General features: G+C 39.3%; 1 protein-coding gene across 11 annotated transcripts in view; it reads left to right on the top strand.

Annotated features, from left to right (window-relative positions):
- MAP4K3 (mitogen-activated protein kinase kinase kinase kinase 3) overlaps window positions 1-25,530 on the top strand; it is an 86,259-nt gene that overhangs the window by 14,608 nt on the left and 46,121 nt on the right. For 10 of the 11 annotated variants that reach the window (XR_011328521.1, XR_011328522.1, XM_069805276.1 and 7 more), the window contains 11 exons: window positions 4,961-5,025; window positions 7,330-7,385; window positions 11,246-11,293; window positions 13,429-13,471; window positions 14,745-14,817; window positions 17,422-17,553; window positions 17,851-17,913; window positions 17,997-18,078; window positions 18,175-18,285; window positions 23,496-23,571; window positions 24,408-24,466. Coding sequence is in view for 9 of the 11 variants with exons in the window: in XM_069805276.1 (XP_069661377.1) it covers window positions 4,961-5,025; window positions 7,330-7,385; window positions 11,246-11,293; window positions 13,429-13,471; window positions 14,745-14,817; window positions 17,422-17,553; window positions 17,851-17,913; window positions 17,997-18,078; window positions 18,175-18,285; window positions 23,496-23,571; window positions 24,408-24,466 (808 nt within the window). In the remaining 2 variants the exon portion in view is untranslated. The remainder of the gene's footprint in view (window positions 1-4,960; window positions 5,026-7,329; window positions 7,386-11,245; window positions 11,294-13,428; window positions 13,472-14,744; window positions 14,818-17,421; window positions 17,554-17,850; window positions 17,914-17,996; window positions 18,079-18,174; window positions 18,286-23,495; window positions 23,572-24,407; window positions 24,467-25,530) is intronic. The other variant, XM_069805283.1, reaches the window with a different exon arrangement.

Below are 25,530 nucleotides of genomic sequence, written 5' to 3'. Positions count from 1 at the left end.
ATTATGCTTACTTGTTACAAGTACAGTGAACTTGTACTCCATACAAAGTCTCAGTTCTGAGAAAATTGATGGCTAGTTTCTAATAACATTTGCTATTATAATTCCTTTTAATACATCCTGACAAATGCTTTATGCTAGATATAGCAATTGCTTGATATTCAAGGACTAGACCTTTTAATGCTGGATTTTTGTGAACCCAACATCATAATTTTAGGCATATCATGCCATGTAATAAAAAGCTTTTAAAAGGCTCTGAAAAGCCATGATGCTCTTTATGGCAGAGGCTTCTTGTTCCTTTCAGGTATTCAAGTATCTTCTGTCTGCCTGGGGACAATATAGGTGGGACATGGTAGCTCTGCGTGTTGTGAAGTTTGCTAGACCCTATTCATAGTGGGAAGATGCCAAGTTGAGTTACTCATACACGTACTAGACATCAGCAACTCCAGCTGAAATTTTCCATAATGGCTATCTGCTGCAGCCAAAAGCTTTTCAGCAATATAGACCAAGTACTTTTGGATTGGGGGTGGGAAGGTATGGATGGTATTTTCACATGAAAAAAATCTTGGTACATGAAAGGCTTTCAACAAAAAATTACCATCTTTGGGAGAAGGAATATATGACAGAATTTGGTTCTTGTATTTGGAGGGCTTATTTTCCTTTTAAAAATCCTTTCCAATTTGACCAAGTTATCTTCTGAAACACTGCATTTCTCTTACTTTCATTCTAGATCAACTAGAGCTTAGGAAATCCCAGTTACTGTTTCTTTTCTAGCCAGCAGCATCTGGTTTGGTGCATGTTTGCAGTGCTACAGAAGAGCTACCATGTGCTCCCTGACTTGCTTGTACCTTGTTTTGTTCTGGGGTGAGCTGGGACAGGACACTGAAATGGCAAGTGTGGTGGAGCGCTTTGTGGTGCTGATGCTGAATGTCTGTGTAGTTGGAGCAAACTGAAATTGGACAAGTTGAGTGTGCCAGAACTTGAAGGCGGTGTTGGGGAAGAGAAAAAGTCCTGGCAATAAATGCTAGAGGAGAAGGAGAGGTCTCACGCAGAAGCTCAGCTGACTAATGCTGTCCTGAGGAGTTTCTTCTCCCTGCCATTCAGTGTCCTGAGTAGCCCTGGACCCTCAATGAAACCATGTTTTATCACTGGTGGTGTTCATTGCATCTTTCTCAGTTTGAGTGTCTTGTTAGCTTTTGTCTGATGAAAGTATTGCATGCCGACAGATGTGATTCAAGTCAATGGAATCTGTGTTTTGAATTATGTTTGCTTTATAGTCATTTCAAAGGTCTGTAGTGGAAAAGCTGGTCATATTAGTACTTCACAGACATAGTTTAGTGTGGAGCATGAACGAAGTTTCCAAGAGCAAATGTATTTTCAGAATAAGATTAAGTGGAAATGCACTGTGAAAGTATGAGAACAAAGAGGAAGGCAAGCCATTGACTAGCCCATTAGATGGAACACCATCTGCATGCTACACTGGGTGAGGCTGGGAGTGTGTGATTGTGTACTGCTTGCATTGTCGTGTATACGTGTTCAGGAAGGGATCAAAGCCTGAAGATAAAATCAACGAGCCATGCTGTTCTGGCATCCCATATCTTGAAAGGTGCTTGTCTTGGCAGCCTGAATGCTTTTTTTTTTTAATGCTGAGCTGGTCTCTGAGCTGCATTATGCACAAGTTTGTGCAGGTGTGTGTACAGGTAGAGCGTGTGTACATGTAGGGACTTGGTATTCCAAACTAGGATTGTCTGCACTTCAGTTTTGAATGTTTACAGTTAATTTGAAAGTTAACCTAAACTGTGCATTAATTCCATTCTTTGCAGTACTGGCAGGCTTTTTCTTGTGCATGAACAGTCAATTCTTAATACTGCTACCTCAAAGTCATGTTAAAATTTTTTTTGAGAACTGTGGAGTTACTAGTCTGTTTGACAGCTGATTACAGATTGTCAGGTGGTAAAGTTGGCAAGGGATCTTGTGATCTCCTAAAGGCAGTATTTGGAAACTCTGTGTTATGGTGGTTAAGCTTCTTACATAGATGTTGCATATACTGAAAGTTGTGTGTCTGGGACCACGTAGTGTCCCACCCTTCTATTGCACCTCCTTAGTCTTCCTGCCAACCTCAAAGCCTGCCTCTGTTTGGGAAGAGAGCACCTTTTTGTATGTTAAGATGTCCTCCACTGCACGTGATGACTTTATTTGTACCTGTCTGCAGTACTGGGAAGGAAGTTGTTGACGTTTTCCTTGATGTGTGACGTTAAGTCTGGTGTGCTGTGCAAACCTGAAAGTCATTGTTATAAACCTTTTCAGAAGACAAATTTAGAAGAAAGAAGTGAGGAGTTGCAGAGCGGAGGGCTGGGGCTCTGCAGTGTTGTTGAAGTTACCCCAAGCTGTTTTTCTAACATATGAACTTCTGACCAAAATGTGAAGGTTCCATTTGTGTTTGTTTCTGGAGGTGAGATTATTTGCATTGTAGAAGCACTGACAAATGTATCCCAGTTGTCTTCCAGCTGCTTCTTTTAACTAGTCATAGTGGGAACAGATTGCTTAGTATAACTAATAAAAAGCTGTTTCTGATGACTTTAAGATTTCATGTGAAAACAGACTGTAAGCAAATATTGTTGCATTCAACTTTCTTTAAAATGTTATGATTGAAATGGTGCCTCTTCTCATGATGCTGTATTCAGGCTGGGGGTGCTTTTTCTTGTTTTTTTAAAACAGTTTTCCTCTTGTCTCAGGGTATCAAAATATACCTTTTGTAGACACAGAATGAAATTTTGGCAAATATATATTTTGGCACTTTTCTTGTGCTCTTGTTTGGTCCCTTCCCCTTTCTTTGGTGTAGTGTTTCTCTTTTGTCTGGCCAATCGAATGGCTATCTTTGAGGCCTCTCATTGTCTGACCTTTTATTTTCCAAGTATTTTTCACTGCTAAGAACAGTAAGGAAAATACTATCATCCTATACTTGGCACTTATTGGCATACTGTTGTCTGTGCTTTTCTTCTGTTTATGTATGGACTTTTCAGGCAGTCAAATTTCTGCCTTGCTGTTAGCCTGGGTATAAGTTGCAGATGCTAAATGGTACTGTTGATCCTGTTTTGTTTGCTGTGCTTGCCATACGCTCTGCAGACATGGACAATTGTGTACACTGTTACTGTTGATTACATGGATCTTCGTCTGTGTCAAAGCATTTGGGCACAGTAATAAAAGGCTAGATAGTGAATTAGAAATGCGATCTCCTCTTTTGGTCCTCTTATGGTTTTTTCCTTTTCTGTAGGGCTTTTCCACACTGGGAAGTTAATGCCCACTAAGCGAAGGTGTGAATTTACAACGCTTATCTACTTCATGTCTCTTACTTTGCGAGTGCTCTGCTGCTGTCCTAAGGCTGCTGGGGTTGTCCTCGCTTTTTCCCACTTCCACGCTGCTGCTGCTCTTGGCATCAAACAGGATGCAGCCACATGGGAAAGAGTGGCTTTCATGAGCCCAGTGCCCCCAAAAGTGTCCCTGTCTGAGTCCTGCATTATTGTGGGGAATAAACAAGGGGCTTGCAGACGTCTGTCTCTTCAGTGCTTCTTTCTCACTCATGTTCCCCTGTTGCCATTGCTAATTCTGTTTTCTTTCACAGGCACTCACATTGCTTCTGTGTCTGATCAGTTCTTTCAGTGGAAAGCCTTCATATTATTTCAAGCAGTGCTTTAATTAACCCCTAGAAGTGTATGGAGTTAACAGCCAGGGACTTCTATTGCTGCAAACCCCTGTAATGCCTGAACACTACCTTTCCCACCACGAGAAGAAGCAGGTGGGGTGTAGCTTTGAGGACCATGTGGACTATGGACATAAAAGGGGAAGAGATCCAAGAAAGACAGTTCTTCCTTGGAACAGCAGCTGTACTAGCTGTTACCTGCTGGTGAGAAATACTTGCAGTTTGCAGCTCAGGGGATAAGCTCAGCATTTACAGCGTTGCCTTGCAAAACATTTCCATGAATGTTGGCATGGCCCACAGGAGTGTCTCAGCTATTCTAACAGAGCCTTATGAATGCAAGAAACCCAAGACCAGGGGTCATGGGCAAGCTGCAGAACAATCACCAGTCTTCCCTTTGGTTGTCCTGTGTCCCACTCTGCCCAAAGGTGGTTGTATGTGATTTTTCTGTCCTGTGTGTTTTGATGGCCAGGAATGACTAGGCAAGTCCCAGATTTTCTGCTCTCCAAAATGCCTTTCTGCGGCCACATGCAATACATCTGTCTTATCAGTGAAAATTACTAAGTGAAAATAGAATTTAGTGTCTGTAATAGAAGATACCTTTGAATCCTTCAGCCCATTGTCTATTCTTGGAAAGCACCTTTTATGGAGGTATAGCAAGTCAAACTGAATTGATTCCCCTCGGTAAGAGGAACCTAAAGAACTTCGTTCTGAGTGCTGCCACCAAAAATATGTATAGGTATTTTTGAGGGAAAAGACTTCATCTGAGAAGGCACTTACCCACAGCGTGGGCTCCACTCTGCCTTGCTTTGACTCAAGTGCTAGAGTTTCACTCTATTTGTTGTAGAAGAAATTGAGCTGAGAGATATCCCTAGGGCTTTTTGTTTTTTTGGGGTTTTTTTTTTTTGGTGTTAATTCCTCTGCTCTGAAAAAAGTGGAGAAGTGAAAATGAGGATGAAATAAGAACACACATTTGTTTTCTCTCTACTCTCAGTAAAAATTCAAAAAATATCAGTGTGAACATTTCACTAATACTGTTTCTGTTGCTCCAATAAACCCTGGAATATTTGGGGTATTTCATTAGTTAGTATTTTGACAGTGAAGTATCACAAAGATTAAATCATATTCATTATTTGACTTGTACTTTTCATAATACGGAGCTTGTTGTGTTGTGCTTTATAATGTTTGGGTCCTCTGGCTTATATAGCTTTTATAGATGCTGTTTTCAAATCTGACAGCTAATGAATGGTTTTGTTCACTTTTTAGACGAGACAAGCTATGGATTTGCATGGAGTTTTGTGGAGGTGGCTCTCTACAGGATATTTATCATGGTATGTCAGGACTGTATGTCACGATTCCTTAAAATCTAAGTAAAGCTTATTTTCAAAAATGGAGATGATTACAGTGTTTTGGAATCAGAGAGGAGGAATCCTGAATTTCGTATACATAATAATCCATTGAAGGTCAATTTTAGCTTATGTATTTACATAATTGGTTGGGGTTGGGTTTGGGGTTTTTTAAACGAAATCAGCTATAGTGGGGATTTTTTTTTGAGCAGCAGAAGTTATTTCCTTCCTTCAGTATCTCATATACCCACCACTGCTTCTCAAAGGCTGTAAGATTAGACAATATTGTATTGTAAAAATTAAAAAAAAAAAAAAAAAATTCTGATGTGATGTCTTACTTCATAGCCATTTTGGTTTTGAGCTTTTGAACTTTACTCTGGTATAATCTATACCACTGCCTACAGATAGCTAGGTAAGTGGATTGATTAGTGTGGATGCTCTTGTCCTTTGTAAACAGCGATCTTTTGTATGTTTCTGTAGCAGTAGTGCCATGAGAGGTGTGTTTTGTGGGTATTTTTAAATGCTGGATGCATGGCATGTGAAAAGCAAAGGTGGCCTATATATTTGCTTTAGGCTTAGGTGCAATGAGTGATCAAAGAAACAAGGGGCGTGTGTGAATCTATTGCGTTAAGAGAGGATCGGTCAACTGATTGCTGGTTTTCAAGAGAGAAAATCAGTTTTGAGGGATTTTATTGCCCTGGAATTAAGACTTGCTTAGGAAGGGAGTATGCCATAAGTGAGTAACGGCTCTGTGGTTCTCAGGTGATGTTTTTCAGACAGGAAATCCGTCCATATTCTAAATTGTGAAGATTGTACATGTTGGGATCTTCACATCCTTCTCTTGTGCGTAAACAGCTTGTATACCTTTTAATGTTTAACTTGGCTGCAATTAAAACAAGGCACCAATTCACAAGTTCGCACCATGCTCATGACATAGTCATTTGAGTATGGCCTTGTTGATCCCTTATGTCTTTGCTAGTGTTGATAAAAGCATTGTGTCTGATAGGTTTTGTTATGTGGAACACCTGTAGAGTAGGAAATGAGCTCATGCCATATAAATGCCTGAACAGATGTCGTACAGGAGTGGTTTCCTGTTGCAGCTGATTTTTGGCTTCTCTGCTGGTAGTTACAGTGGAAGGTTCTTTTCTGATTTTAATTACATTCCAAAAAGACTTATTCCAGTTGAACTATAGGCATCTGTAATGTTAAATTAATCAGAATTAAATTTCTCAAAATAAACATACGTGCCTAGAAATACGTACTCTGGCTGCTAATATATTTAGTTTTATGTGGGTTTGGAGCTTTTCTTTCAGAAAAGGGAAGATGGATCTAGACCTGTTTTGAAGCTATATGTTGCATGATACTAATTTATGTTATGGTTGTGGGTTTTGTAGAAGCTGAGCAGTTAGGTGCTTAAATCTTGTTTCATTTTTAACTCCCTACTCCTTCAGTTTCCTTTGAGAAACCCCATCCAACTTTTCTGTTTGTTTTCTCTGCAAAACCTGAGAAGCTTGCAGTGAGGACTGCATTTCCTGGTCTTAAAACCCTTTAATTTCAGGATCAAAGTCCAGTGACTGGGGACAAGTCACAGGCCATTCATTGCTTGCTGTTCAGTGTTTGGTTTATGTATTTGTTAAGAATTTAATTGTTTTCCTTTAAGAGATTTGAGTGAAGTGTGACCCTGCAGGAAGCTGCTGAGACTGCTCAGAAGGAGTTTGAGAAGGTGCATGGTGTGGCAGGCCCAGGAGGAGCAACAGTGCTGGTAGCTCATGCAGAAAAGGCTTGAGAAGCTGCAGAGAGCAGGTCACATGGCTACAGGCAAGAGAGAGCAGGTTGTGTGGCAGTGGGAAGGACGGAAGGAGAGAGTAGATCGCAGAGGATAGAAGGAACTTCCTAGGGCTCAATGGGGACTGAGCAGAGTTTGCTGCAGCTCTGAGTCATTGGGCTGGAAGTCCAGCCCTGCGTAAAAGGACACAATGGGTTTGTGCAGGGGAAAGAGTTGTGCTTAAATCACTGCTTCTGTTTCTTTTTCCTCTTAATTACTTTGAGATTTATATGTGGAAGGAGTTAGTAGTTTCCATTCCAATGGGACGAGACATCTTTGAGTTTAAAAAAATGTTTGTTGGTCTTTGGGATGCTCAGTCTGGGGGGAAAGTCTAAACACATTTACTTTGAGGCTTCTAGTGTAAGATCCTATCAGTGTGAATGGAAGTGATTGAGGTATGGGTTTGGAATGGGCAGTACCTTACCTGATTTTGAGAATTTTTTTTTTTTTCCCTTCTGTTTCAGTGACTGGACCACTTTCAGAACAGCAGATTGCCTATGTTAGCAGAGAAACACTACAGGTAGTGTGTTCACAGGTTCTTGTGGTTGACTTTTATTTTTAGCTTTTAATACTTTTACATTAAAAGCTACAAATACGTGTGATGCCATGGAAGTACAGTGTTTGGATGGCTTAGCATTTTTCTCAGACTTCTGAGGAGGTCCTGTATTATAGCCTAGCACTGATTTGTATAATTGCATAACCTCAAATTATCCTGGATCATTTGAAGAAAACTGTCATCATCTTTCTGCTGTTAATTCTATTTTTGTTTTTAAAGGGGGGAAGCAGCATATTTATTAATCCGTATTTGTGGTATAAATTAGTTATTGCAAGTTTGAAGGAAAATTTAAGGACTCAGTTTTGCATATCCAATAGTTGATCTGTGCCAATAAGAAAAAAAAATTGCCTGGGTACTTGGGATGTTCAAGTTAAGGTCACCAGCCTCTCCTCATGGGCATGCTAGCTTTCATTTTTCTTTCCTAAATTAAAGGTTCAGTTCACCAGTAAAACTTAATCAGAAACAGCTTTTTTTGGTGGATGTCTTGCTTCCATGTGAGAGCACAGTTCTTGGCTTCTAGTGAATGCAAATGTGTTGAATGCCATCAGTTTAGAGCTGTTGCCTTTCTCAAAACACTCTCTCAAGATAGCTCTGCCCCTGAGCTAGCTCCCTTGCATGCCATTTACCATCTCCCTATGCTATGCCAGAGTTTGCTGACTTCTATGACATGGCTTTTTTTTCCTTACAGTGAAGTCTTATGTGACAGCTAGGAGTGTTTTGGGTTTTGAACCTTTAAACCCTTTTTTCTTACAGAATCATAGAATGGTTTGGGTTGGAAGGGGCCTTTAAAGGTCATCTAGTCCAACCCCCCCCTGCTATGAGCAGGGACATCTTCACCTAGATCAATTTGCTCAGAGCCACGTCCAACCTGACCCTGAATGTTTCCAGGGATGGGGCATCTACCACCTCTCTGGGCAACCTGGGCCGGTGCATCACTATCCTCATTGTAAGATTTCTTCCTTGTGTCTAGTCTGAATGTACCCTTTTTTGCTTTAAAACCATTACCCCCTGTCCTATCACTACCGACCCTACTAAAAAGTCTGTCCCCATCTTTCTTACGAGCCCCCTTTAAGTGTTGAAAGGCAGCAAGAAGGTCTCCCCGGAGCCTTCTCTCCTCCAGGCTGAACAACCCCAACTCTCTCAGCCTTTCCTCACAGGAGAGGTGTTCCAGCCCTCTGATCATTTTCGTGTCCCTCCTCTGGACCCGCTCCAACAGGTCCATGCCTTTCCTGTGCTGAGGACTCCAGAGCTGGACACAGTACTGCAGGTAGGGTCTCACCAGAGTGGAGCAGAGGGGCAGAATCACCTCCCTGGACTTGCTGGCCACACTTCTTCTGATGCAGCCCAGGATATGGTTGGCTTTCTGGGCTGCGAGTGCATATTGCCGGCTCATGTCCAGCTTTTCATCCACCCATACCCCCAAGTCCTTCTCAGCAGGGCTGCCCTCAACCCCTTCATCCCCCAGCCTGTACTGATACCAGGGGTTGCTCCGATCCAGGTGCAGGACCTTGCACTTGGCCTTGTTGAACCTCATTGAGGTTCACATGGGCCTGCTTCTCGAGCTTGTCCAGGTCCCCGATCCAGGTGCAGGACCTTGCACTTGGCCTTGTTGAACCTCATTGAGGTTCACATGGGCCTGCTTCTCGAGCTTGTCCAGGTCCCTCTGAATGGCATCCCTTCCCTGAGGTGTGTCAACTGCACCGCTCGTCTTGGTGTCATCTGCAAATTTGCGGAGGGTGCACTCGATCCCACTGTCTTATGTCATTGATAAAAATATTAAACAGTACTGGTCCCAATTCGGACCCTTGAGTGTCACCGCTTGTCACTGATCTCCATGTGGACATTGGGCCATTGACCGCTACTCTCTGTATACAACTATCCAGCCAATTCCTTATCCACTGAATAGTCCATCCATCAAATCCATAATCTTCTTAGAGTATGGAGGTGTGTTTCAATAGTTGAGAATGGAATTTATGATATCATTATTTATCATGTGGGAAGATTTCTTGGTTAATGTATGTAAATTGCTTGTGGGAAGGAAACTTGCTGCTTTGTATGTATTTTCTAAGTGTTATGCCATGGACCCATTTTTGAATATTTTGAAGTTGTCTGTAAATACATGCTTATAACACTCTGACCAAATATAATGTATATAGTTTCTGATATCTTGTTGTAGCTTACAATGCTGCAGTTGCTTTTCCTAATAAAAAGTCTGAGAATATAGGCCATCTGTCCATCCATAAAAGTAATTTACCCCATGTCAATTTTGCCATTAGTTTCCATGAATCTGGAGTTTCACTTGAATGCCTAAAGTTAGTGTTCGATCTCCATATTTGGAAGCCCATTAAATGGTCTGTTTTCAAAAAATACTCAATATCAGTTCTGGTTGGAATCAGTTGAGACTGATTCTGAAAATATAGGTCCTTTAAATATGGCCTTTAAAGTACCTGCCTCGAGGCATTCAGTTTTGAAAATGGTGACCTCAAATTCTTCCAAGGCAGTGGTAAAAATGAGTGAGTTGTTGGGCTTTCTGTGCCAATAGCATTCAGAGATTTAAATGCAAGGAGCGTACATGGGACTCTTTTTAGATGATGCCAGTTGTTGCAATGGTCAGATAGATGCTCTGTCCCAAAAGCAAATCGAGTCCAATTTTTGGGTCTGCATGTATGCCTGCAGTGATGACTCTGAAAAACGATTGGACCAACTGGGTGTTGTTAGTCATTTCCCCCAGAGAAGCAGCTTAAAACATCTGTGAGTGGGGTTTTTTTCTTTTTTTTAGTTTATTTAAGGAGTTGAATTTTGTAACTGATTAGCACTTCAGCGACATTGCATTTGGATTTTCATGAACTGACAAAAAAATAGCCCAAAACTGTATCTTCAGTGGCATTGTTGTCTATCTGTACTATGTCGTTCACTTGAAACTCTCAAGTACCAAGTCACGTAAGTAATTGTTTCCTCATTTTTTCCTGTTAGTATATTTAGGACCATTCATGAAAATGCTGATAATTGAAAACAATCCTAATTTATTTTTGCAATCAACACCTCTTGCATGAGGTGGCAAAAAAAAAAAGAAATAATAATTCTGTCTTGACATGGGTATCTCACATGAATACGTAGTCTTTATGGAGGTTCATGACTGCAGAGTGAGGAAGATGTTTATGTATTGTTTTACCCCGGAAGAGAATTTGAGAGATAAGCCTGGAGTGTCAAAAGTGTCGTGCTCTGTGATTTGTCACGCAGGGATTTGGTTTCATAGAATTCTTCCAGAATTTAAACTTAAAGTTTCTAACTCAAGTTGAGTCCTAAAACGTTTTGGCACTGTCATCGCGACCCAGAAAGACAGCCTAATGCTTCTGCAGAAATCCGTGAATTAGAGCTGAACTCCTGTGTTAGACCTGAAATGCTGCCTGCTAGCATGCTTCTAGACTTAACTGAAGTGTGTAATGATATAGGGGATAACTGCACTAGGTATCCAGTAATCTGACTGCTGAATAGAAGACTGTTAGGCAATTTAAAAGTAATTAACTTGGTCTAAAAAGGTGACAGTTACCACCTCCAGAGGAAAACTTCCTCAGGGAGTGCTTTTCTTGAAACAGATGTGGTGACTGGTATTCTTTCCATCTATCCTGTGTTTTAGATACTATGCTACTACATGTATTGAATTTGCAAATGCAGTTTGGATACACTGAAATACGAGAATGTTCTTCAGTCAGTGAGTCATTTAGGTGATTGAATTGGATCCTAAGTATGTCTGGTAATTAAGAAAGAAATGTATATAAAATGAAAAATATTGGACTAAATTATTATCCAAATATTTTATGCAGGGACTATATTATCTTCACAGTAAAGGAAAAATGCACAGAGATATCAAGGTAAGTAAAAACTGAAGGGAATTTTGGTGTTTTTCAAATAGACTAGCTCTGATGGGTCTTTACTGTTATGTATCAATTTGGGGGATATTTTTAAATATGTAGGTTTTTCTATTAGAATAAAATTTTCTGCCCAAGGGAAGAAAAAAAAAATCTTTCTTTAAAATGCATGCATGGAAATAGTTTGTTCTTTTAATTGGAGCTCAAGATACTATTTATTTAGACCAGCACTGTAAAATTTGGGCATCAGTGAGTGTCTGGAGCAACATGTGTTCAAATGGCTGGACGGGTGTGCCCTGCGCAAAAGGAAAGATTCGGTCTTTCCCACACCTTTCCAAGAAGCTTGACATACCCTTCTCTTTGAACCAGCTAGCGAGCAGAGCTGTTGCTTTGGCTTCTTTTCTTGGTGAGCAGATGCAGGGCAGTGGCTGCTGTTCTGTGTGGTTCTTGGAGACTACTTCTGTCCCCTCCCTTGCATGCTGAAATTGGAGAGGGTACTGCAAGTCAGGCTTGTAACACTGACTTACTCAAACCTTCATCTCAACAAAGCTGTATCAAAGGTGGCTTGTTCAGACTCTTAAATTCTGTTACACTTTCTTTCTGGTGCTTCCTGTTAACTTTTTGTTGCTGGAGTTTTACTTGTTACTGTTTGCGTTTCCAAACTCTTGCTCAGACTGCAGCTTAAACTTGGCAGGCTTTCTCCTGGAAATCTGACAGTAAATTATCGTATTCCTTTGTGTTGTGTGGGGTGTTGGTTTTGTTTGGTTGATTTGGGTTTTTTTTCAGACTAGGGATACAGTGTCCATGGTAGCTTCAACAGTAGATGCCTTAATGCAGCCTGATTCCAAGTTGTTCTCATTGACTGCAGAAGGATATTTGGGTTTTGAGCAATCATAAAAATAATTTCTGAATGCAAGATTACTTTGGATACAAAAATTAAACTTTTTTCATTATACTTTATAGAATGCAAAATGATGCTTGTAAGGATACAGTGCATAGATAACCTGTTTCTAAACGGAACTGTGCTGATAAAAAATGCTTACAGTGCTTACGTTGAATTTTTTTTTTAAATGCTGTTCACATGAGCATGGAAAAATACTATCTTAATCTGCAGATCTCCTGACTGTTGAATTATGGTTGTTTCCCTCAGTAGTTATGTATTTAGAGTATCTATCCTGTTAGTCTTGAAAGGTGAACAAGAGCAAGAGCATGTTAACCGGACTGTCACACTATTTACCAAGCTCTGTTTATAACGCTCATTAATGATACTTGTGTGACATTTGCCAAAGTAAGCTGCATTCTACTGCAGGCCTGACTTTTCCTTCTCTGTGAAAAGCCATAATCTGTAAAAACATAGTTTTTTGGAGGCCGATCTGTGCTGCAATTCCATCTAGTTTATGGGCAGTGCTGACGTTTGGAGGTGTGTTGAGCCAGCTCCAGCCTTCGCTCAACTCAAACTGTACCTGGTTTCAGACTTCAAATCAGGTTTGTTCTCAGTCCTTTTATGTTGTAATTTTATGGTACCAACTACCGCTTCAGGTTAGTTTTGATTATTGAACTGAAGTGAGTGGTACATATAGCCACACAACAGTGAACTCTTCAAACCTAGCACTAACAGAATCTTTGTTGCATAAGTACGGAAATAGTTTTGCTAAACACTTGAATATCAAGGCAGGTCCTTAAGGCTATAGTAATAATTATCATGGTTCTCAAGACAAAGCCAGCTCTTGCATATGAAAAGAAAATCAAATTACTTCTGCTTTGACCTTTAGAGTTCCTATTTCCTTTCAGTCAGTGTAAATAGAAAAAAGTAAGAATTCATCAGCATAGCCAAATAATCATATTCTGCTTTTTGAGAGGGGTTTTGTGTACAATGGAACTCTGTAGTACCATAGGCTGAAGCGTACTAAACTGAAAATTAAGGAGAACCCCGTATATCCAAGTTTCTTTATATAACAGAATGGAAACTTGCTAATTTCACAAACATTTCCTTGGTAAGGCTGCAGATTTCTTGAACACACAATCCTTGGTTTGTCTTTGGCCCCTAGTTTGCTGTAAGATCTTACATATTTTTTTTTAAAATATGTATTGGAGGAATCTGCATGTTTTAATTCAAGTATGCTTACTTTTTTTTTAAGGGAGCAAACATCCTTTTAACGGATAATGGACATGTAAAATTAGGTGAGTTAATACAATTTAGTGTTATTAACAGATTTTTATGTGCTCAAAGAAGCAGTCTTCTGTATTTTGTTTAATGATGTAATAGTTCATGTAAGGAATTAGTGAATATCAGAATTCTTTTTCTCTTGCTGGTAGTATCTAACTGCACCATCCAGTTAGTGTCTGAGGAGTAATGAGTAGTTTTGGAACACTGAGGTAAAAGACTTTCTGATGTTGTAAGGGGGAGGTAAAAACCAAATCACAGGTTTTTATAAATTTTTAATAAAATGTACCATCCAGAGTTGACGTGCGGAAAACAGACTCCACAATCGGTGAGATTGTAAAGTAGGTATGTTCATTCAGCGCTGGGCAGCACAGGGGGTTGTCCCACCAAAGTCGTGCGTGCCTGATTTGGCAGTTCGCTTTAAATTTATACAGTCAAGTGTTACATATACATAGAGTTTCGCAATACGCCTATACATAGGCATTACCTATCCCCGCTTCATATTAAAATTAGCCCTAGGAAGTCATTTCCATAGTCTCCTCTCAGCTGCGCTTGCGCAGTGCCTCCTTATGGTGGTCGTCTGGTGGTCGTGAAGATGAAGGCTGCATGTCTTCTTCACGGTGAACTCTTAACCTTCTGTTCCTGCGCAGACTCAGTTGTCCCTTGGCATTTGTCCAAATCCCAAGGTCGGTCTTGGCTGGTTCTTGGAGCCACTGCTCCTTCTTATCAGGGACTATCTCCTGTCCTAGCCGGCCTCAACAATGCAAGCGTTAAACATCACTTCTCATCCCCTTGGGCCATGTCTACCTCTATTGAAACTTCTTTAACTTCATTATAAGCTAGATAATTATTAAACAATTCTTATCCACATTCATATATCTACTGTATCGGCTAAGGTTTCTCTGGTTCCCCGTCTCAGAGTGCTTAAGTGTGAAATGTGCCTTGAAAGATTATCTGAAAGAATCTCTTGGATAATACTAAATGATGTCTTTTATCATATTAAAACACTGCATGTAACTGTTAGGGCTTCCGTGCTAGCCTGTTCTTTTTTGTGTTGATAAGGGTCATGTTTGTGCACAGCCTGCGTATTTGGCAGCTGACTGAGAGGAGCTGACTGATGGTACCTGAGATACACCAAGTTTCCATTATTTGCTTTTGTTGTTTATTTTTTGTTAAATATTTCCAATATATTTAAGGAACTCTTACAGTGGGGAACCAAACTTGTGTTCATTAACATTTACATCAAATCAGTTATTAACCGTTGTTTTGGTTTTACTTTTTTTTTAATAGCTGATTTTGGAGTATCTGCACAGATTACAGCTACAATTGCCAAAAGGAAGTCATTCATTGGCACCCCGTATTGGTAACTGTGTTTTACTTGGCCATTAATATAATAGTAACGTATATATAATACTGTTGAAAAATTGTGATAAAAGCATGCTACGTCACTTTCTGGGTAGACTAATCACTAAAGGCTGTGTCAAACTTTCTAGTGATCGTATCTGTATTACTTATGCTAAATCCTGAATTTACTGTGTATCAGAGAAAGTGCTGTAATGCTCTGAAAAATTGAAAGGCTGTCTGTGTGCTGCTACCACTGTTGACTAATATATCTCAATTTAATCAAACTTCAAAACTATAAACAATTTTGCTTGTTTTTAATGCTGATCTTAAATTTTTTTTTCTTCCCTGATTTTCTGTTTTGGTGTTTTGTTTCTTTCCCTCCACCCTAGATACTGCTTTTCTGCAACTCTTAAGCTGATAATGAGTTTCATTTGTTTGTCTCCACAGATTCTTTTGCCACTTGTGAAATGTTTCCCCTAAGCCAGTTTCTCGCAACCCCCCCTTATTTGCCTAAACTGATTGAGTTCAAAAGTACATTTCTATTCTATTTGTACTGCATCTTTATTCTTCCCTCAGTAACCGTGTTTGCATAATTTATCTTTTCTGAAGTTCAGCATTTTATTTTCTCCTCTTTGTACTGGAAGTGGTTGTTCCCTTTTTGCCTTGAAGTAAATGGCACACATTCTTTGCTGTAAAATAGCACGTTTTTTGTGCATTTCCCAGAAAGTTATTCAAAATTCTGTTGTCTCACAGCATAGTAGGTACAAGATAAAAATGTATACAGTGAGGAAAACCCTACATCCAAGTATTCAGTCCTGAAATAGCATTTTTAGCATTCTTCTGCGATGTAAGTCACACCAAAGCATGGATTCACTTCCCTTTCAGAATAACACAAACACCCATCAGTCATGATTGTGTAATTGGTTTGTGTCTCTCTTTCCTAAGATGTCTGGGTGGCTTTAGTACTAGCCTGTATCACTGTGTAACTTCCAAATTTTGCCATGCTTCTCAAATGACATGTCATAACCTCAAACAATAACTTTGAAAGCATTGCATAGGTTAAATGCTGATGAAAAGCATCAGGTTTTCTTTGCAGAGCTTCGAGAGGAGAAGCAAGGAAGCAAAATTGTTGAGATTGTAGAGAAAAAAATTTAGTTGGAAACAGGCCGTGTGAAAGTTTTAGTGATCATTAGAGGTGTCTGGGCAGGTAAGGCTATGGTGCTTGGATGGGAGAGAGAAATGAAGGGCAGAACTGCTGTGCAGTGTCTTTAGTTCTAGTAACCCTGCTGTCTACCCTTGTGCTCCTCCTCCATGTCGTTCTAAAGTTAACCCATGTAACTCCCTCCTTTTTGATTTAGAGTGATTGGGGTTTTTTTATGAACTCTCAAAGAAATTTATGTAAATATAGTTTAGCTATGGAGGCTTGGAATAAGTTGTATCACCAAACCTGGTGATATATTCAGATCTACAGATAAGGATGTCCGTGTTTAAAAAAATGCATCATTTGAGATGCTGCCTGCTGCTTTACTGGAGCACTTATTAAGTGACATTAATCTGTCTTACCTATATTGAGTTACATCTCCAGTTCCACTGCTAATTTTCGGGTGATCTGGACTAATAAAATTAAAAGCTAAAAAAAAAAAAAAAATAAAAAAAAATAAAAAAAAAATTTAACTTTGCCATCTGATATGACTATGTAGGACAATCAAATCCATAATTCACTTTGGCCATTCAAAACCTGACAATGCCTAGTAAATCATTTTCTTTAGGTATTCCCATTTATGTGTCAGTTATGTTTGTTAATTTTTGCCACCTGAGGATGTGAAACTACTTTAACTTACATGAGGCCTTCTGACATTGTAGTAGGGCAGACTACAAACAAGGAGTGTTCTGTGCAGAGGTGACAATGAGTCTTCTGGTCTCATGTTTTTAGGATACAATCATAGAATCATTTAGGTTCGAAAAGACCTTTAAGGTCATAGAGTCCAACCATCAGCCTTGCCCACTAAACCATGTCCTGAAGTGCCTTGTCACAGGCTTTTTGAATACCTCCAGGGATGGTGACTCAAGCACTTCCCTGGGCAGACTGTTCCAATGCCTGACAACCCTTTCAGTAAAGCAATTTTTCCTAATATCCAGTCTAAACTTCCCCTGGCACAACTTGAGGCCATTTTGCTGTCATTTTGTTACTTTTTTTTGTTTGTTTGTTTTGTTAGGATTCTTCTCTTCAATGTCAGTTGATCACTTTCTGGGGCAATGTGTAAATTTGGATATTATTTGGATTTTACTGTAATTGAATAATTATACCTTAGGCTCTTTGGTTGTTGAGTGGTAGTTTGCTGTGTGCCTGCAAAAAAAGTCTGAGAGATCGGTTTTGTCCAGTTATTGCTAAATAGCTGTTTTGGAAACTGCCTGTTAGTTACTAGAAGATGATTGAGGAAAACTTCATGTATGCATTACGTAACTTTTTACACATACATATATATATATCCATGCATATAAATGTATATGCTGTTAGCTTACAGATTGAGAGCTTTAAGGAAAAGAGTAGTAAACTGCTGCATACAGAAGAACGTTTGATTTGTGGTGAGAAGTTTATCTAAAAATGTCTTTTACTCTTTAGGATGGCACCAGAAGTTGCTGCAGTAGAAAGAAAAGGTGGCTATAACCAACTCTGTGATCTGTGGGCAGTTGGAATAACTGCTATAGAGCTTGCTGAACTTCAGCCTCCGATGTTTGACCTACATCCAATGAGGTTAGTAAGGAGTTAAAGCCTCGTGTGTAAATACAGCTTTGAAAATAATCTATTTGGAGTGGTGGCTATGTGTGCTATGTGGTCTTTGGGGATGCTGCAAAGGTACTGGGTTGTGAGTTCTGAATGTACATGATAGAAATTGTAGCAACTCTTTTTGGTGCATAAATGTGTAATGTTGTTGAGGTAGCATCTCTTAAACCGATGGACTTCTTCCTGCCAACTAAATAATGTATTTAATAATTCATCTTGTGTATGTTTTGCAATGTAAGCCACAGAAATACTGTTGGTTTTTTTCAGGGCGCTTTTTCTAATGACAAAAAGCAACTTCCAGCCTCCTAAGTTAAAGGACAAAATGAAATGGTAAGTACTTTTCTGTTTCAGTAGATAATGATCATGTATTTCACCGGGCAATTGATTGTAAAGTTTACCACTTCGTTTTACAGGTCCAATAGTTTCCATCATTTTGTGAAAATGGCACTTACAAAAAATCCTAAAAAAAGACCTACAGCTGAAAAGCTACTACAGGTATAAATTCATGTATGGGATTTTTTTTAAGTTATTAGAATATGCTTAATATGAGTGGTTGGAATTTTAATATGTGTTTTTCCTTCTGTCTTTCAGCATCCTTTTGTTACCCAACCATTAAATCGAAGTCTTGCTATTGAACTTTTGGATAAAATGAATAATCCTGATCATTCCGCTTACCATGATTTTGATGATGATGATCCTGAGGTAGGAATATGCTTTAATCACAGAATCAGGTTAAGTTTTCATTTGCCAACAAAACTAAATTATTATGATTTACTGAGCCACAGAATGTTTTGTGATCTGGGAATAGTCTCAAGGGTTGCTTTTACTTTTGGTTGTGCTGCTCTGTCACGTGTACAGGCACTTAGCAAAATTCATTATATTTGGAGGAAAGAAGCTCAAAGAGAAAGAGATGTAAACACTTTAAAATTTTGTTTATTTTTGCCCTTCAACAATTTTGCAACAGTAAATGTGGACTACTTCTCCAGTTGTGAGTTCTGTCATGCATTCTTCTTTCTGTTTCTTTCTGGAATTATGTTTCCATTCATCTGCAAAGAAAGCATTCATAAGAATCACTTTATACCTCTGTAGACTTGTTCTTTTGTTTCTAATTTACTTTCTTATGAGAAGAGAATGATGCTGTAGTTGTTTTTTTTCAAATGGTTTGCTATGTGTTTCTTGCAGATTATATTTTCTATCTTAGAATACTCTGAAACTTGCTTTCACTTAAGGTTTTGTCAAAGGCAAAGTTTCTGATTTTCTGCTTTAATAGCTGGGAAAAAATAGCATGCTTATGTTAGATGATAAATAGTGCAGGACTGAAGGTTTTCATAAATAAGAGAAAACAGATATTCTGTTACTGCCCCCTGTCTTTGTACTTAACTGTATGTTAGTGAAGACTTCCCAACTGTTTACAGTTCCCTAACTGATGATCTCTTTCGGAGGAAAAAAATTAATCCTTTTGACAGAAATGCCATTGATTCATTAATTGCATACTTGTGTTTTGTTTTGTTTTTTAAATGGATAAACTAGTCTAAAAATGCCTTCAAAGGAAAACAATTGAAAAGAAGCAACTACTTTAAGATACTAGTTTTCAGATTTTACAAGTTAAATGAGCTTTTACCTTCTGGAACAGCAAAGACAAGTTGACATGCACCAGATTTATCTTCCTTAGAAGTTGAAATAAATAAATGTGGAAAGAAGCCAAAGTGAAATAGGTCTTTTTTTGGTATGGTAGAGTGCAAAGTTTATGTATTTCCTAAATGGGAGGGAAGGAGAAGAAGGCATAAGGATTGAATAGTCAGTACTTTTAAAAACAATTGCCAATAGTGGAGCACACTTAGTAAATTTTTCTGTTAAAAAAATGTTTAGGAGAGTTAAACAGGCAAGAAAACCCTTACTGTGGTTGACTTTCATGTCAGTGTTAAGAGAAAGAAGTCTGATTCCTGATGGAGACAGCACTGAGGAACTCTGATCGTCTCCCCATAAGCTCTTAACTATCAGGCGTCCTTTAGTTCTCTGTCTGTTCAGTGGCAATAGAGAGCTCTGAGGCCTGTTAAAGTGATATTTCTGTAGAAACCAGAAAAAGCAAAGCTTTCACGAGCTGTCAGAAGAAGAAAGGTAGCTTGTTTTAGTGTGCTTCCTGTGAGTGAGCTGCTGAGATCAGAGTAGCTTGCCCTGAGTCTTCCCTGCTTTCCTGGAAATTGTACTGAAACCCTGATGTGCTGTTCCCCTGTGTCACTGGTGTATCTTTTCAGAAAGAATTTTGACATTCGTTTTGGGCCACTCAGGTGGAGAATCTCTCTTCTCTTCCTCTATGGAGTCACTTCAGTACACATTTTATTGACAGTTACTTGTAGCTTTCAAAATAGTGTTTGCTCTTTTATGTCCCTTCTGACTTAGAATTAAGAAGGCTCTTCTGTTGCCTAGTGTATTACTTATCAGTCATCCCATCATGAAGTGTGGTATCAGAGGAAAAAGCTATGCCTTGTCTGGGGACAAAATGAAGAGAAACCAACCTCACAGCAGTGATCAGAGAAAATGTGTATTTTCATCATTTGTAAAGGAGCTAGTCTGGCTGACAGTATGGAGGACAAGCAAGCTGCTTGCATGACTTTTGATAGGCATTTTTTCAGATGTTAGTTCATTCGTTTTTTGCCTTATGTTGCTGAGGGTTTCCTGCTGCATTCGTGGACTTCTGTGCTAGGCATAATGATACTTCTCTGTCGTTGTTCATCATATGGCCTTGAGCTCTCCAGTGAGCTTCAAACACAGTTACCTGTGGTGCTGGATCATTTTCATTGGGTAGACAACTTAGATGTCTCTTCTCATTTCTCCCCTAACCATGTTGCCAGATAATTTTCCATTGAGGCATTTAATCAACCTGTAAGATGAGATTGATAGTGACACTTGGGAAAACATTTTATTTTGTAATAAGCAAGTCTAGAACTCACCTCTGTGAATAAAGCTGGTGATAATGAATTATCTGATGCATCTTGAGCAAGGTCTGTATTTCTCATAAAGAATCCTGCCACAGGCAAAGCAGTTGTTGGCATTGTGGTCTTTCCTATAATAAACCGAAGGGAATAAGGAGGGTACATGCTCCTATTATACACGGTTGAACTTTCTCCAATACCTGCCTGCTCACAGAGGCAGCTGGAGATGTTAATCCAAACTTGGGGATTGACCACTCCTATACTTGTGGCAGTCAGCTGAATGCATCCATCAAAAAATGACAGAAGCAACATTACCTTGTACAAGGTAACGCAGTACAAACAACACTGGTGAGAATCTTGAGCTTCAGACCTGCTCCCCAGTTTGTTTGGAGTTTTGGTTCTTGGAGAGGGAGAGATGGGGGTGGTGTTTGTGTTTTGGGGTTTTTTGGTGTTTTCTTATTTGAGGTTAGAGAGCTTTTCTGGCTATCAGTGGTCTTTGAAGGCAAGCCTATTGTCTGCTGTGATGACAACTCTTCACCTGGCCTGTGCTGCTTTTGTGGGGATGCTATCTGTTACTGCTTGGATAGTCTGCAGAGTTGTGTGGGTGAGGTAGAGATTAAGATGTGAATTTGCTGCCACTTTGAGGACTGCTGTACTACATCTTTAAATCATTCTAAACTCAGACAAAGGTGAAATGTTTAATGTGTAAAAGCTAAACTTAAAAACACACAAACAGGTTATTTGGGTATAATCAGAAAGGTCTCCCTGTGATATAGTCATTATTCATTTGGCAGCAATATCTGTAACTGACATTTTGAGTATTTTTCTCTACCCCAACTCATGGAGGACCTCATTTGGTTTCCCATTCAGTCAAAGACAGGATTTCCATTTGGGACTCTGCTATCACTCCCTTAAGAATAAACCTTTGGAGATGCTGGCAACTGCCTATTCACCACGTTTCTGTGACAGTGACTCCCATGATGGATGTGATATTAGCTGAAAAGGTTGTAAAGAGGAAAGTGCTCATGTTTTATCCTTAGCACACTAAGTTTTGGGGATAAGATTGCTCTTGAGATCTGTACCATGATTAAAATTGGGCCCAAATGGCCTTTGTGTTGGGAAGTTTACCTACATTACTTTGTCCTCTTGCACAGCTTGGATGTCAGCTGTTTGTATCGGTTTGTTGTCAGCGTAGGTCTTTCAGGGTGACTTGAAGACTTTGTCCTCATGACCAAGCGATGAGGATTTGACTCCTTCCAGTAATTCTCTGGTCATGGAAGAAGAAGGTGTAAGGGCAGGCTCTGCCTGTTGTGTAGGACAAACATCTGTGGCAGGATGCAAGGAACTTGCACAATATCGCTGCAAAGGCAAAAATAACTCCCACCCCCGCTACAGTCGGGATTCTCGTGCTGGCATTACAGATGCGCACGCATCATGTGCAAGTGGGCAATGCCTCTTAACAAAAGATTATAAATAAGCAACCTTTTTGTGCTTAGAGCATTTGAAAGAACTGAAGTAGAAAACCAGATCAAACCTTGAAATACATCCTGAGCTATAGCAAAGCATTTTTGAAGTTCAAAAGAATGCACAATAGACAAACTAGAACTAAGGAAGGGGAGAATTGGCATAAGTTACAAGAAATGAAAAACTGCCTGTGAGATACGTGGGAGAAAATACATACACACAGTCTGTAAGTCTCTCCAGTTTCAAAAAAGACCAAAGTGAGCATAAATGGGAGATGAAACACTATGTACGTATGTGTTGGATCCTAATATAAAGCAAGGAAGTAGTGTGCAATGAAAAGGGGAGAAGGGAAGTAATGCTTTCAGATAATATTTCAGGGATAAGCAGTTGCTGAGCTATTCGTGACTCTTTGTGAGTGTACAGCAGTTGAAGTTCTCTTAACTGTCATCACTTCGTAGTCAAAAGTTGCCGAGTGTAGATTATAATTAGCATATATAAAAGCAAAGCTAACATGCCAGCACATCAAATTTCTGACACTATGGTGTCAGATTGCTTTAATTAAAAATTGTTTTGCTTCCACGTATTCAACACAGAAATGTAGCAAACATGCTCTTTTCAGAGATTGCTTGGGCTTATATCATGGAGAATGAACTTTTTTCCCTGAAGAGTAAGATTTCATTGCAGAAGACATGCTGAGAGCACACTGTTAGTATTTATGTTGCTAATTTGGGGGCCTGATTGTATATAGCAGTTAGCTGGTGTTTTACTCTTGTTAAGAAACCTTAAGTTATGGTTTCTAAGAGAACCTGCAGTAGCAGATGTAGAAGGAACAGAGAAAATCCAACAGAGGCAAAGAAAAGAAAGCCAAGTCTTAAAGTTCATGACGCATCATCCTGTAGAGAAGTAAATGGAAATCCAGGGAAAAAACAGAAGTGGAACATAAATATGAAGGTGAATTTGTAGAAATGATGGCATCACTCTTGCCACACACCGTGAGTACTAGGAATACTCCTTTCTATTCAGCTCTGAAAACCTCAGGTGAACTTCTCATCTACTTAAAGAAACTAATTGATGACTTTCTAGGAATCAGGTTTGGTTAGAAGCTGGGAAAATGATTGGGGTAACTAAAGAAAAGAAATGCTGCCAGTAAGTCAGAATTAGTCTTACTGCTTATTTTGGAAACTACCAATACCCTTAAACTGAAATGTGCAAAAAGGAAATGTTATCTCGGCAAAGATAAACACTGGCCAGCATTGTCTTAATTTGCTCAAATCCAGTGTTTTAAAAACCCTTATCTTGAAGTTGAAGACACTCTACAGCTAAAATGTCTCCAGATAGTTCTAACTTTAATATAGAAAACCATACATGGCAATCTTTATTTTTAGCTTCCACTTGATTTCTTTCTTTCTTTTTTGATATTATGCTAAAGAAACCTGCTAAAAACTAGGTATGCAATACTGGCTTCAAGTGAGTATATTTTGGTACTGAAGTATTTTATCTTTCTCTCTCTTCTAGCCTCTTGTAGTGCCTCATAGAATTCATTCGACAAGTAGAAACGTGAGAGAAGAAAAGACACGCTCTGAAATAAACTGTAAGCATGTGTAAAGTGACAACGTGAAATATTCTTAAAATAATCATTGATGTTAACTTATTTCAACTTGTATTCTGGGTATCTGACCTATATAGAAACATTTTTAGTGATATATAGGAAAATAAAAACTTATGCTGTTTTACTTACAGGTATAGGTTCCAATGACAGAGGAATGTTTTTCTTCCTTAATTTAGTATCTTGTTGTAGGTTTTCCGTTTCAGTTGAAACATTCATGCAGAAATTGAGAAAGAAGGAGGTTGATCACTGGCCATTTAAGAGCAGACTCTATCCCCCAAATTGTAGTCATTCTTTTGCTTGAATTGAATCAAGGCGATACTTGGAGCTTTAGTTGTCTTTTCTTAAGCTAAAATTGAGGGAAGGAGTGTTAAAGAGTATCTGCCAAAGAGCTGTCCTAGAAGATGTGATTAGCTCTCTCCAAATTTCATTCAAGGCTCTTTAGTGCTAGTGAATCTCCCAGAAGAACAGATCCAAAAGTGAATTGACACAATGGATATGTTTTTTCTACAAATTACAGCTGTATTGCTTCTCTAAAGAGGGCACTTCACTGCCCTATTTGCTGAATGGTTTTCCTGATCTTTCTAATGAGCAGGTGGGGCAAATGGTGATTGTGCTGCCTTTGTGATAGAAGAGTACTTTCTGTGCCAATTAGTTTCTAGCCAGCACAAGTTCAGTATGTCCATGTGTCAGAAGTTTCTATTGGTGGGGATATGATTGACTCATTAAACTGGATTTTTCTTTTTTTGTTGGCCTTTAGAGCCGAATTTTGTCTAGTTACAGCCCAGCTTAAATTCTTGTTTTCCTTGTCTCCTCTTTAGTTGGTCAAGTAAAATTTGATCCACCCTTGAGGAAAGAGACAGAGCCACATCATGAATTCGTGAGTAACAAGCAGCATGGGCTATGCTTTGCACATTATTCCCCGCAAATACCTGTGGATGAGGAGAGATCCAAGATGCGTAGCATGCTTCCTTAGCTCTACTAAACTTGGTAGTGATTTTTCTGACAAGTCATAACATATTGGTCCTAAATTTTTTGATGCCGTTACACTATGCAGCAAGACCCCTTATTTGTGGGCTCTGCCAGGTGTGATGTATGAGCTAAGCAACAGCCCTTTGTCTTGTGAGTTTCCTCTATCCTTTCTACCTCATTGCCAAATATATCATTCCCTTTATTTGTTGAGCTGGTTTTTTAATTGTGGAGTTGTTGTGCTTACTCAAATGTTTCCCCTGTGCTTGTATTGATGATGATTGATAATGGAAATAATAAAATTGAGAGCCTGGGAAAGAGGTATGATGCATTTTAAAAAATTGGATTTTTGTGGGGTGGTTGTTTTCCCACAGAAACAATCTTTCTGTGGCCCTGCATCACACCTGAGCCACGCTGAGTCTGGCAGTTGATGTATTGTGTAAAGGTGTATTGCCAATGTTTTCTTCATATGGATCCATCAGTACAAGGGGTATGAGAACTCAAGCAGTGAGGGAAAAGGTGTCTGTGCTGTCTCACACACAATTGCAGTAGCTTCCTCTCTTCTATGGAGACTGTTGCTTTCCACATTTGTGCACTTGAGCAGTTTCTTCACATTCCTTGATAAAAAAGACATTCCTTTTCTTCCTTACTGCAGACTTCTGTGTTCCCTTTGTTTTTCTAAGGCAGGTGTTAAGGTGGAGAAGTTGGCTGAGTACATACATGGGAGGGCCATTGGCTTTGGTCTGAGTTGGTTTTCGGGAGGGTGTCTACCTAGGAATGTACTTCCTCTTCTATAGTCTACAAACCACATGTGAGTGGGATTTCTGGTGTAGATTTCCCTGTATTACTCTGTAGTTGTACCAAAATCTCCTTCCTGGTGCCTTGTCTTTTGGTAGTGGGTCAGCTGGCTCTGGGTGTATGAGGTTATATATAATCTTGCTCTTTCTCACCAACTGGCTGGACAGGTAGTCTGCA

The sequence above is a fragment of the Haliaeetus albicilla genome, chromosome 17, assembly GCF_947461875.1.
Source record: "Haliaeetus albicilla chromosome 17, bHalAlb1.1, whole genome shotgun sequence".
Lineage (NCBI taxonomy): Eukaryota > Metazoa > Chordata > Aves > Accipitriformes > Accipitridae > Haliaeetus > Haliaeetus albicilla.
The sequence above is the reverse complement of the archived record's forward strand: the minus strand, read 5'-3'. Positions and strand labels throughout refer to the sequence as shown.